This window comes from Leptinotarsa decemlineata, unplaced genomic scaffold (assembly GCF_025532065.1).
Source record: "Leptinotarsa decemlineata unplaced genomic scaffold, Ldec_3_MD MMD2_tig00026330_RagTag_RagTag, whole genome shotgun sequence".
Taxonomy (NCBI): Eukaryota; Metazoa; Arthropoda; class Insecta; order Coleoptera; family Chrysomelidae; genus Leptinotarsa; species Leptinotarsa decemlineata.
The window spans coordinates 10,839,900-10,853,245 of record NW_027412690.1 but is presented as its reverse complement, the minus strand read 5'-3'; the positions used below and the strand labels follow the sequence as shown (position 1 = coordinate 10,853,245).

At 35.7% G+C, this 13,346-nt stretch overlaps 2 protein-coding genes across 2 annotated transcripts; one reads left to right on the top strand and one right to left on the bottom strand.

The window, feature by feature from the left end:
• Positions 1 to 4,546: 4,546 nt before the first annotated feature.
• On the bottom strand, positions 4,547 to 6,057 carry LOC111513476 (aspartate aminotransferase, mitochondrial-like). Its single transcript, XM_023169697.2, has one exon. The coding sequence runs from the start codon at positions 5,943 to 5,945 to the stop codon at positions 4,647 to 4,649; it is 1,299 nt and encodes a 432-aa protein (XP_023025465.2). The 5' UTR covers positions 5,946 to 6,057; the 3' UTR covers positions 4,547 to 4,646.
• Positions 6,058 to 11,432: 5,375 nt separating this feature from the next.
• On the top strand, positions 11,433 to 12,731 carry LOC111513477 (aspartate aminotransferase, mitochondrial). Its single transcript, XM_023169698.2, has one exon. It carries the CDS (start codon positions 11,433 to 11,435, stop codon positions 12,729 to 12,731), a length of 1,299 nt encoding a protein of 432 aa, XP_023025466.2.
• Positions 12,732 to 13,346: the final 615 nt, after the last annotated feature.

Sequence of the window (13,346 nt, the reverse complement as noted above, 5' to 3'; positions counted from 1 at the left end):
GCTTTTTCATTGTCGGGGACTAAGCAGGGAAGGGGATCCGAACTCTTGATGACTTTACACGATACATCCAGTCATGAAGACACTCCAAACTCGCAAGTCCCCGATATCCTTGCTGTCTGGGGTAAATATAACCGTGAAACGGACGATTTGGGATGCAAACTCCTATGGAGGTGCATCACTTTTCGGGTCTTTAATTCGAGTTGAAACAGCTCCTCCCAAGTCCACTTCACTACCACAAACGAGTAGATTGAGATCGGAACAACAAGCATATTCATAGCAGCAAATTTGTTATTCCCCGACTGTTGGAGTTTGTGCTGATACTTGCGGCGGGTGCTGTTCCCTCTTTTGATCTATTATTATCATTGTTATTGTATATTTTGTATGTGCTAGTTCTCATTGAAAATAATGTGTGATTTTTTAATGAAAAAATTCTCGAATGAAGTTGCTTGGCTGAACAGCAGTTCACTATTTAGCATCCTTGCTCACTGACTATGGTGTGAAATGAACTTGACTTTCATTTGGCGCTCGCGGATGATTACAAAATAACAATTAGCTGATGCTTGTCAGCTATCAAGATTCGGACGCTTTTGTTAGTTTTAAGAATGATTATTCGGTACATTATCTGTTTAAAATGAGCATTCATCTTACGGCGGTTACACCTAATTTTACTTGACAGTTTACAACATTGTTTAACATTATTTTTCGGTTCATTCATCACTTGTATTTTTGAGCAGATATTAAGTGTAAGTTAATCTGCGGTAACCGTAATGATGAATTTTATTTATGCGAATGTCAAAAAGTGTAATTTTGATAATCCCAATCAATCAGAATTATATTTATTGTTGGGAAAAGTGAAAAGTGGTGATTTATTAACGCCGTTACAATTTGATCCATTTGATCCATCATATTGTTTGTAGAATTAGAAGAATTCTTGGTATCCATTTTTTAATTTTATTTTTATTTCCTCGTTCGTTATCAATTCTATGCGAAATCACCTTGAAGGTTCTCCAAATGTTGGCAGTAAACAAGCAAGCCGTCGTTGTTGAAAGATACTGTTGACAAATTAGGGAAATTGCGAAACTCACGTCTGCCGATATTATTCTTGTATGAGAGCAATTTGGCTACAAAAGCAGCAATGACATTTTTTGTTTTAATCAAATTCAAGTCGTCACCTTGAAGTTGGAGATTCACATCATTAAATGATTTATACAGGTCTGTCAAGTATGCAATATCATTCTTTGAAGTGATGAGGTTGTCGTGCAATTCTTTGTCTTTGTTTTCCAAGAACTGCATTACAGAGTCAAATAGATTGTAAAATCTAGTCAGGCAGTTACGTCCTGATAACCAAAGCACTTCTGTGTGGAATAGCTGTTTCGGATTTTATTGACTGCTTTGATAATATATTGCAGTGTTCGAGAGAAGCGCTCACTAAAATTTTTCGCAACCAAATGTTGCCTATGTATGACGCAATGTACAGCGAGCACACATGGAATTTTATTTTTTAAGTACGCTATGAAGTCTTAGTGACGTCTTGTCATAGCCGCAGCGCCATCTGTGGCAGCTGATATAATATTCCTCAGTAGAATTTATTTCTAATCACAACATTTTTCCAGTGCATTATATACTGTTTCTCCTTTTGTATCCGTCTCTAAATTTTTGGCAAATAGTAGTTCTTGATATATTTTCTCATTTTCAATAAACCTACTATTTCTCTATACCTATCTATTACCGTTTAGAAGATATAAATTAATTTCGATATTTTTTTTACCTAACATGAACTTTTATAAATTCCGATAATCTTGAACTCTCCTGCACTAAAACAATAAAATTTGAAATGAAGTGGAGTGATACTATGAGGATCTTCACTCCGAGTCATATTTTCATTTTCCTCATACAGGGTCTTCAAAAAATGCAGATACTTTGATCTTATGAAAAAATGAATGGAACACCCTGTATATTTCAACATTTTTGAGCTCTACATCCAATTTTAAATTAACTTGGTTCAGATAATACTATTTCTATTTTGAACCGTTTTCGAGATAAATTGTTTCAAACGGAAACTGACGTGGTTTTCTTCCCCCTTTTTTTTTAATTCATCACTTATTTTGGATATTCAACATTTTTTTTATACTTAGTAATATTTCTTCTTGATCCAGTTTTTTAACTGTCTCAGATCAGTCAATTCGAAATTGGTATGTACCTACCTTAGAAAAAGTTACAATTTGTATACATTGAGGTATTGGTCTCTAACGTACAACAGTACACATTGATATTTTTTGAAAGTGTGCTTTGGAAAAATAAATAAACCAATTATTTAACGTCAGACTTTCGTTGGTGGTTTTGACTAATTGTGATAGCTACCAATTATAATAGAATAATGTCAAGATTAGGTTACAGTAATGCAGATTTCTTGAATTTATTAATAATTTATGGTGAGTGCTATAGAATTGCAAGTAGAACATGCCGAGTATTTCATGAAAGATATCCACAACTTCTGAAGCCGAATAATAATGTGATAAATCGACTACTAAAAAACTGTAGGTTGAATGAAACCTTCCGTTCATAAATCATTCGTAAGAAGACTAAAGTGGATGATGATGACAATGGTATAACAGTTTTGGGATACTTTCATGCATTTCCAAATGCTTCTCTGCACGAGGCTGTAAGGGAGATAGGTATACCCTACGTGACAATTTGTCGAATTCTTAATAAGCATCCCTATAAGCATCCCTATAAGTTCTACTGTGTCCAACATTTGAAAGAGACTGATTTACCTCGTAGAGTGGAATTCTTTGAATGGTTACTTGTCAAGACTCAAGAGGATGAACATTTCCTTGACAATATCATATGGATAGATGAGGCCAAGTTCACAAAAAATGGAGTTTTCAATAGACACAACAGTCATTATTGGGCGCCAGAAAATCCCCATTTTGTCCGCCAAAGGGGTTTTCAAGAAAGATGGCAATTCAATGTATTTTGTGCCATAAAGAATGAGTCAATTCTTTATATCGAGTTTCATGATGATAATTTGAATGCATCAAAATATGAAAATTTAGTGAGGAATGGAATTCAAATGATTTTAAATAATAGACCAGGAAGAGAACGTATATGGTACCAAAAGGATGGTGCTCCACCTCATAATTCTTATTCAGTCAGCGAAGCTTTAACCGAAATCTTCGAAGACAGATGGATTGGTAATAATGGACTTTTTCGTTGGCCTCCTAGAACACCAGATGGCAATCCATTAGATTATTTCGTGTGGGGGTGTGGGGTTTCATTAAAAATATGGTTTACTCTACTCCAATAACAACAATGGAAGATATGAAATCGAGAGTTACAACTGCTTTCAATAGTTTGACTAGATCAGAAGCGCTACACATGACAATCATTTGAAGAGATTACATGTTTGTTTAAGTAGAGGTGGAGATGTGTTTGAACATATTCTGAAATACACTGACGATTAAATTAACTCATTAATTTATGGGTTTATTATTTTCAGTTCGTGTTTCAGCGTTAATAAAACTATTGTTTGAAGAGAAGTTTCATTCGATGGTTGAGGAGTATTTTAATAATTATCTTTTTATTGTTTTATCTGTGATTAATTGAGAAACATCAAACGAAATCTGTTTTACAAAAATGAGTGATGAACAAGGAAACCATGTCAATTTCCGTTTGAAACAGTTTATCTCGAAAACGGTTCAAAATAGAAATAGTATTATCTGAACAAAGTTAATCCAAAATTGGATGTAGAGCTCAAAAATGTTGAAATATACAGGGTGTTCAATTTGAAAAAATTGAGTTTCACTCATTTTTTCATGAGATCAAAGTATCTGCATTTTTTGAAGACCCTGTATGAGGCAAATGAAAATATGACACGGAGTGAAGATCCTCATAGTATCACTCCACTCCATTTCAAATTTGATCGTTTTACTGCAAGAGAGTTCAAGATTATCAGCATTTATAAAAGTTCATGTTTGGTAAAAAAATATCGAAATTAATTTATATCTTCTAAACGGTAATAGATAGGCATAGGGAAATAATATATAAATTTGTTGATAAAGTGATAATGAATCATAATATGATATTATATACGGGGTGTTCCTTTTGAAAAATCAAAGAAGCCGCTACTTTATAGTAGAAGCCACAACGCCGCTTCGTCTGAAATAGTTTAAGCGTGTAGGTCATATTGACTTATGCATACTGTGGAATTTTCCGTTTGATCCGTTGAATAGTTTGCCAGAAACGGCTAATTAACGCTCATCGTGAAAAGCCCTGTATACGTCCAGATCAAATATCACATCCCGCATTAATGTACCCAATTCTCAGCACCATTTTCATAGCCCGTTAACCTCTATGTACCAAACTGTCAATAAATACTCTATAGATTTATTTTTTTCTACCCTGAATGAAATAGTATAGATTAGTTCCTAGCTGAATATCAAATTGTTCGCTTATACTTACATTTATCTACAAATACTTACCTGCTTTATTATTTTTATTGAGCCTCGGCCTGTTGGATGTAAATAAATAAATAAATAAACAGGCGGAACCAACGTACAAACATTTTTATTCTGAATAATGTATCTACATTACAATACACAAAAAGCGACTTTCCAAAATTTCGAAAGAACAATCATTTCAACACATCATTTAGTGACTTGATGCATAGCACACGCAATATATTCCACATTTTTCGTTGTCACCCCAGCAATGGAAATGCGCCCATCTTTGGTTAGATAAATGTGATGCTCCTTGGTTATCTTATCGACCTGTTCCGGCTTCATTCCTGTATAGCTGAACATTCCGACCTGCTTGACAATGTGATCCCAGTTGTGCTTGGAACCTTCCTTCACCAAAGCATCACGAAGAGCTTTCCTGATAGAAACTAACCTCTGAACCATCCCTTTCAACTCTGCCATCCACTCTTTCTTCAGCTGGGAGTTTGATAAAATTTCGGTGACTATTCTGGCTCCGTGAATGGGAGGATTGGAATAAGTTGTTCTGATCAAAGTTTTCAGTTGCGAAATTATTTTCGCTCGCTCTTCTTGGGAGTCGGCAATAACCGTTAGAGTGCCGGTTCTCTCCCCGTAGAGGCCTAGGTTCTTCGAGTAACTTTGCGCCACAGCAAATTTCAGATTGTTCTTCGAGAAATGGCGAACCGCGAATGCATCGTTGTCCGGGTTCTCAGTGGCGAAACCTTGGTAGGCCATGTCAAAAAAGGCGAACAGTTTCTTCTGCTTGACAAGCTCACAAAGTTCTTCCCACTGCTCCTTGCTGGGGTCCATTCCAGTGGGGTTGTGAGCGCAGGCGTGGAACAGAACCATGGAATGCTCTGGTACTTTGCAGAGATCTTCCAGCATCCCATCGTAGTCTAGCCCAAACGTTTTAAAGTCGTAATATTTATAGTCCTTGGTTTCCAAGCCTGCGTTTTTGAAAACTGGTGCGTGATTTCCCCAGGTCGGTTTCGGCAAGTACATGGTTTTTGCATGTGGAAAAAATTTTTTCGCGAAAGACGCAAATAAACTCAGGGCTCCCGTTCCTGAGAGGGTTTGGACAGTAGCGTTCAAACCCTTCTTGCCTACCTCATTGCACGTGCCAAAAGCGTAATCGAAACTAAGAGAGTTGAATTCACTTAATCCTTCTGCTAACGCGTATTCCTTATTGAGATTTTTTGATTTCAATATTTCTTCCGCCTTCAAAACACTAGGTAGAACATACGGTTTTCCATTGTCGTCTCTGTACGCCCCTACGGAAAGATTGATCTTATGAGGAGTTTCGTCTTTCTTGAAGGCTTCTACAATTCCAAATATGCTGTCTGGAGAAGCCTTTGGAACTCCGGACCACCATGTTGAGGTTTTTCTCTCATGCCTGGATATTTTTGGTGAGTTTCTTCCTAATAGAGTTTCTACTACTAGAGTTGGGAAATAATTCTGCAAATGCTGCATGTTATTCCGATTAATTTAAATTCAAGAAATCAATAGCTCCGTTTGCTTCTACACTAGAAATTTTGCTGTCTGTTTAGATTACTGATTTTGACAAGTAATGTCAAAAGATTACAGTAAGAGTAAGGGTAGAAACATGCAGCCTAAATCACCATTAGCCTTAGCATCAACATTATCATTAAAAAGTTAAAATATTGCTTTCGCTTATTCAATTTGATAGAGCATTAACTTATTTCACATTACATCGAGAGTAGCTCATGTAATGTGAAATGTTGAAATAATTTTCCATTTTTTGCGCATTCTTCGGCGCACATTCCATTGTAATATTGTATTATTTCGTTCTATGTCATCTATGTCAGACATATCTGTTAATATTTGAATGATATTGAATTTGTTGTGACTACCATAGCAGGGGAGCCTACGATGTAACTATGAACTCGAGCGTCATTGAGACATATTAGGTTGCAAAGCTTAGATGATGAGATGAAAAAAAGGTTATATAATATATACCTTTTCATCGGTGGGGGAAGCGGCTATAGATTTTCAAATATGTAAAAAAATACTGTTGTATGGACATACTCGAGCGCGTCAGATATTGATAGCATCAATGTCGTACATATTTTCAATAATGTTGGTATGGTAATCTGATCGTGTGCATGATGTGGGTGGTTGTACGTAAGGGTTAAAAGTGAAAGGAAAAAAAATTAATCGAGCGCGTCAGATTTCCTAAGGGGGTGTTGAGTGCAACAAAAAAAAAGCTCTCATTCAATAATCTGACGATTTCGATCTGACGCAAACTCGCGGCCATTATTATTATGAATGAATGAATGAAAAAAATCGTCATTTTGAAATACTCACACGCGTCAGATTAAGATATATATGGTTCATCTTCATGTTTTAGCCGTGCTGTCTCATAATCTGACGATTATCTAGAGGGATTCGCTTAATCTGACAAAAACAATTGAAAAAAAATTGATTCGTTGTACTTAATCAATTGAAAAGCTCAGGAAATAGCATGCAAATAAATAAGAGTAGGTTTTTTAAGTAGAATACCTGTATTTATAATCAATCGATAAATTAATGAAGAGAAGAGAAATTCAACTTTCAATGGTTTTTACCACTTTTATTTGTAACTAGCGTTACTGCAGTTTCGTCCTATATATTGTATGAGTTTGAAAATGTCCTTATTGGACGAAACTGCAGTAACGTTAGTTACAAATAAAAGTGGTAAGAACATAGAAAGTTCAATTTCTCTTTTCTTCATTATGATTTCCTACCACGTAGTAACGGCTACATTCATCAATTAATTGATTATTTATTCATCATCTTCATCACGAACGAGTCTCTGTGATCAGCTGCGATGGCGTCATGGCAACAGAATTCAGAGTGGGGACGGAGTGAGAGAGTAATAGATAGAGAAAAAGTGAATAGAGAATAGAGGAATAGAAACTCGGAGAGGAAATATAGGTATCACACAGATGCACGCATTGAACTTTATTGATGAATTTTTGTGATTTCGGCTTGCGGAAATCGTCAGATTATATATTTTTCGTCATCCTTGAATTATTTCCTTTAAAATAAAAAAAATAAAAAAAATTAGCTACGCTCGAGAATGTCGAAATGACTTTATTTTTTTTCAACTTTGCTGATCGCCTCTATCTTTACGCCACTCTCAAATTGTCAGATTACTAGAATATACACTTTTTAGCAGGTAATTAATTCACCCTACCTTAATCTGACGCGCTGGAGAACTTCTGATGATCAATTTTTTTTACTAATCTGCCTTATATATGGGGCTCATATTTGGTGGAGGTACTTAACAGGGTACAAGGTATCCCCCTGTATATTGATTTGCCGCGTTATAGTAAATCCCGAAATCCCCGCTTGGGCTCCTCTATTACCAGAAATTTCTCCCGTCTTTAGAGGAAATGAAGATTCGTTCAAATGTTTCTTTACTGTCTGAACTGACTTTTCTGCAGAGCCATCACTCTGAGGGTGGTGAGGAGGGGTTTTGATACTATTAATGCCAAAAACTTACAAATTCATTCGCGTTATAGGTTGGGCCATTATCTGATAATAATTCGCATGGCAGCCTAATTATGCAATAATCTCTTTCAACATTGAAATTGTTTCCAAGCAGATATGTCCTTTTTCATGTATTTTATATAATTCTGCAATGACTAACCTTCTTGGGTTGAAATGGCTAACTAATGTTGTTTTCAATTAATCGAACGACTCAGAGGTGGGTAAATCCAAGGACGGTAGACCTCTTGAAGTACCGTATGATTCCGCACCAATTAAGGTTAGGAACATTGTTTTTATCAGTAACACTGTTACATACAAAGAGTTGCCCTATTTTGTCTATATACGACGAAATATCTGACTCACTAGTGTTGAAACGCTCAATACTCCTGATGAAAGACATCTCCAACTAGACTTTGACTTGACTAGTTGACTAATGACTTGACGAGTAATGACTATGAGGACTGGACTCACTGACACGAAACACATTCTTCAGGAAATACTTTTTATTTAATATCTTGACTCCTAACGGCAACGTCAAACTTACCATGCATAGAACACTAAACTATCGGTAGAATCCATTAAGATAGGTTCACAACAATCTTGTTTCAGATTCATTCATTCCCGTCAAAAATCATTCGCTGTCTCAGGGTTCGTGATACGAAACTTGTTGCAGTTTCTGCTCGAAATATCTCGATCAAGCAGAGAGCCAATAACTTTTGGCAGGACGGAAAATCTGGAATGGATCAGTGCAAACAAAACCCACAAAAATTACACAAAAATTTAAATTGTTCACATCCTACACACACGCTGATGAACATAGACTTGATGACAAACACCGTTGATAATTCAAGATTCGATAGATTCACGAAAGTGATTCAAAAACACCGAGAAAATTTCATGCTTCGACATTGATAACAACATAACCTGAAATGATATTTCATGTCAGCGTCATCACAATTCACCTATGTTGAAAAATAGGAAAGGAAACAAAATTCAAAGTTAACTAACTTAGATAAGACTATACTAACAATTTAAAACATACTGATACATGATAATAAATATTAAGGTTTAAGACTACTGATGTTCTGCATCATTGAGTCTTTTCCTACAAAATTGAGTTTGTTTTAATATGGTTGCTTAGTTTAGATTTAAATATATAAATAATTTCGCTTTGTTTTATGTCTCTTGGCAGCTTATTAAAATGGTTTAAATCTTTATAAAACAATATTTTCATTGAGCTGGTTAATCTGCATCTCGTAGTTGTGGGTACTATCACGATAAGTAATGAATTCATCAAAATAAGATGGTAACATATAATTAATAGTTTTAAAAATAAATATCATTGCTGATCTATAGAACCTTTCTTGTATTGATAACCATTGTAATGCATAAACTTTATGCTTGTATAATGATTACATTTTAATATGACTCTCATTCCACGATTTTGTAGTTTTTGTAAAGTCGAAATTTTGTTTTGATTACACCCATATAGTAATGTACTACAATATTCGAAATGAGGCTGAATGATTGTGTTATATATTGTGACCTTGGAAGAAACTGACAAATGATAAGAGATTCGAGTAAAAAAGTAAAGTTTCTTTGATATTTTTTCAGTAATGTATTTGAAGTGTGCATCATAAGATAAACAGTTGTCTAACATGAATCCCAGGTATTTAATTTCGGTTACAAATTCTATTTTTTCTTTATTGATTTCCAAAGAATAGTAATTTATGTTTATATATTTATATTTATATGCTGTGGTCAGAATCATGGCTTTCGTTTTAGACACATTAAGTTTTAATTTGTTGACGTTCAAGTATTTATGAATCTCCTCCAAGCAGATATTCATTTTTGTCAAAGCTATCTCTAAATCTTTATGAGATGGTGTTAACATTATATCATCAGCAAATAAATTCATAAAGTCACAATTTTGACATGAAATGATGTCATTAATATATATAAGAAATAGTAAAGGGCCCAAGACACTTCCTTGAGGTACCCCAAATTTTGTGTTAATAGGAGATGAGAGAACATTACCCACTTTAGTGATTTGTCTTCGATCGCTTGAGTAGTCCTTAAACCATCCCAGCACTGTTCCTTTAAGACCTATAGCTTCCAATTTTTTCATTAATACATTACGGTCAATTGTCTCAAAAGCTCTTCTTAAGTCTAAGAATACTGTTACAACATAATCTCCGTTGTCAATAGATTGAGTCCATTCATTAATCGTAAGTTGTAAAGCCGTTTCACAAGAACGATTTTTCCTAAAACCGGATTGATTACTTATGAGAATATTATTGGCCTCAACATAACTTAGGAGCTGATCGTATACAGCCATTTCTAGTAGCTTCTCCATTCCTGGTAAGGTGTTTACTGGACGAAATTCTCCCGCTTTATTAGTATTTTTGACTTTGGGAACAGGTACTGTTATGCTAGTTTTCAGTTGCTCAGGAAATTGCCCATATTGTAGTAGAGAGATATTTATAAAATGTAACAAAACATGACCAATGACTCCAAACGTAGCTTTAATAAACTTGATATCTAAGATTTCTGTTCCACATTTATTTTCCAATCTATTAACAATTCCTGTAAGATCTTTCAATTCAAGTTGATTAAAACTTTCGAAACTAGAGACCGCCGTAATTTCACCTTTCCATGAAGTAGTAGTCTTAATTTATTTAACAATTTCTTCTAAGCTGGATTCAAAATATTTGTTGAAAGTTTCTGCTATTTCAGCTTCAACTCTAAGGATTTTTACTTGTCCTTCTCCTTCAAATTCAATATTGTTTGTGTCAACTGTATTAGACTCAGTATTAATTAGAGATTTAATGGTTTTCCACATAAGTTGTTGGTTCTTAGAGCTTGAATCAATTTCATTATAATAATATTCTGTCAATTGTGTTGACAGCATTTACAGTCTTATTAATAAAATCCTCATAAAATATTTGAATGTCAACACAGTTTAGTAAATAATTATTGTCAATTAATTCCAAACAAATTTTATTCATGTTTTCGTTTCCCAAATTACGATAACTAGGGTTTTTGGTGAGTTGGATATTCTATTGTGGATATTCAATTGTTGTGTAGTGTTCTATTTTATTTGTATTTTCTAGGGTTTATTAAACACAAATCTGGGCTCAATTGCAGCAGAGGTTGCGCAATAAGCGCTTCTTGCCGTAGGCTTAGCCTCAATTGACCCATTTCTACTTCAAGGTTCACAACAGCCGTGCACAACCGTAACATGGTCATTAACCTCCTTAACGTACAGTATAGACCTCTTACTGAAACTCAAGAATGGCGATCCTGGAATAAAAATAAGGGAAATACTGAAAGATTATATTTTATGGACAAATGAAGCTTTGACGTTTCTTGTCAATACAAAAATTCATTGTCGAGTATTCAGAAAATTCCTGTGAAAAAGTCAAATGCGTCGATTAAACCTGTGGACACCCACATAACTCTAAAATGCAATCAATGCGGAACTGTATTCCCAAAAAAGTGAACAAACTTCCTCTCAGGAGAAACAATGTTGGAAAATTCAAGAAAAGAAATCACCACACATCATGGTGGTCAGAAGTGCCAATGGCTCCTCCTGACAGCATTTTTGGGATGGTAGCAGTGTTCTTAGAAGACAAGCATCCCAATAAACAAAACTTGACTGTTGGAGCATATCGAGACGACAACGGAAATCCGTATGTACTTCCTTCCGTACGGAAAGCAGAGGAGAAAATGAAATCAGGATATCCGAGTGAGGAGGAAGAATTAGGAATAGGATCCGAAGAATTTCGCTCAAAGAGTTTCGAGTTCGCATTTGGGCCATGCAACGAGATAGCTGAAAATGGTTTGAATGCTACTGTGCAAACTCTTTCTGGCACTGGAGCATTGAGCCTTGTAGCAAAGTATATAAAGGTGCATTTTCCACAAGCGAAAGCTATATACCTACCTCAACCTACTTGGGGAAATCACGCAGGTATTTTCAGGCACGCCGGGCTAGATATTCAGTATTACAAGTATTTCGACTACAAAACTTTTAGAGTGGACTTCAAGGGAATGTTTGAAGCCTTCTGCAGCATACCAGATGGGTCGGTGGTTCTGTTTCATGCCTCTGCACACAACCCCACCGGAGTAGACCCTACCAAGGAAGAGTGGATGGAGATTTCAGAGCTCGTGAAGCAGAAGAAATTCTTCCCCGTCTTTGATATGGCTTATCAAGGTTTCGCGAGCGAAAACCCTGACGACGATGCTTTCCCAGTGCGTCATTTTGCGAAGGTCGGCATAAAGTTAGCGTTGGCCCAGAGTTTCTCGAAGAATCTGGGTCTTTACGGTGAAAGAATCGGTACTCTCACGGTTTTGGCTGGCTCCAGAGAGGAACGAGACAGAATCCTGTCGCAACTGCAGTTTATCATAAGAACGACATACGCGAATCCTCCAGTTTACGGCGCTAGGATTGTCACCACAGTGCTATCAGACCCGCAACTGAGAAGCCAATGCCTGCAAGAGATGAAAGGGATGGTGAGGAGGATAGTCTCTGTGAGGAAGACCCTTCGCGATAATTTGGCAAAGGAAGGTTCGAAACGTAATTGGGATCCCATAGTGAAGCAGATTGGGATGTTCAGCTACACTGGCTTAACACCAGCACAGGTTGACAAAATGATTAATGATCATCACGTTTACATGACTAGAGATGGTCGCATGTCGATTGCCGGAGTGTGCTCACAAAATGTGGAATATGTCGCACGTGCTTTGCATCAAGTAACAAAGTAGAGTTGAGTGTCCTGTCGGTCCTCGTGATGCCGTAATAGTTTGATTTTTTTTTGTTCTCGGTATCGGTGTACTTTTGTAGGATATTAAACCATTAAAATGTCTACTGAATAACTCACAAATTGTTTGGGGGAGGAGAAGGTTAACCCGAGTGGTGTTAGAAAACGATCTGTCTTGAAATTTTGAAAATAATATCTATACTAATATTATTAATGTGAAAGGTTTTGTGTAATTTTGGTCAAAATATAACCATTTCCACAGTAACTTGTCGTATTATAGAATTTGGCCTCTAAAAATAGAGCTGAGGAATTGCACACATATTTATTTCAACGTTTCGGAGCCTAAAATCTACCTCCGTTTTCAGAATTGAAAAAAAGATGATTATTTGCAGTTATTTCTTTGGTTCGCTTTATTTTCCAAACTTCTTCGACAGACGTCAAGAGTGTTTTGAAATATGACGTATGCCAATGCTGTTGTTTGAGTTCTGGAACATTCGACATACGTATATCAAAGGAAATATAGCTTTTTATAATTGAGGCAAAAGTTTTCGAGTGAATTTTGGGTTTTAAAAACGGCAAAAAATAAACTTTTTTTCACTGCCAAAATAATTCACAAAAT

What these genes read in the sequence shown, in the direction of transcription:
- LOC111513476 (XM_023169697.2), bottom strand. Translation starts at nt 5,945, where the DNA reads ATGCAGCATTTGCAGAATTATTTCCCAACTCTAGTAGTAGAAACTCTA.
- LOC111513477 (XM_023169698.2), top strand. Translation starts at nt 11,433, where the DNA reads ATGCAATCAATGCGGAACTGTATTCCCAAAAAAGTGAACAAACTTCCT.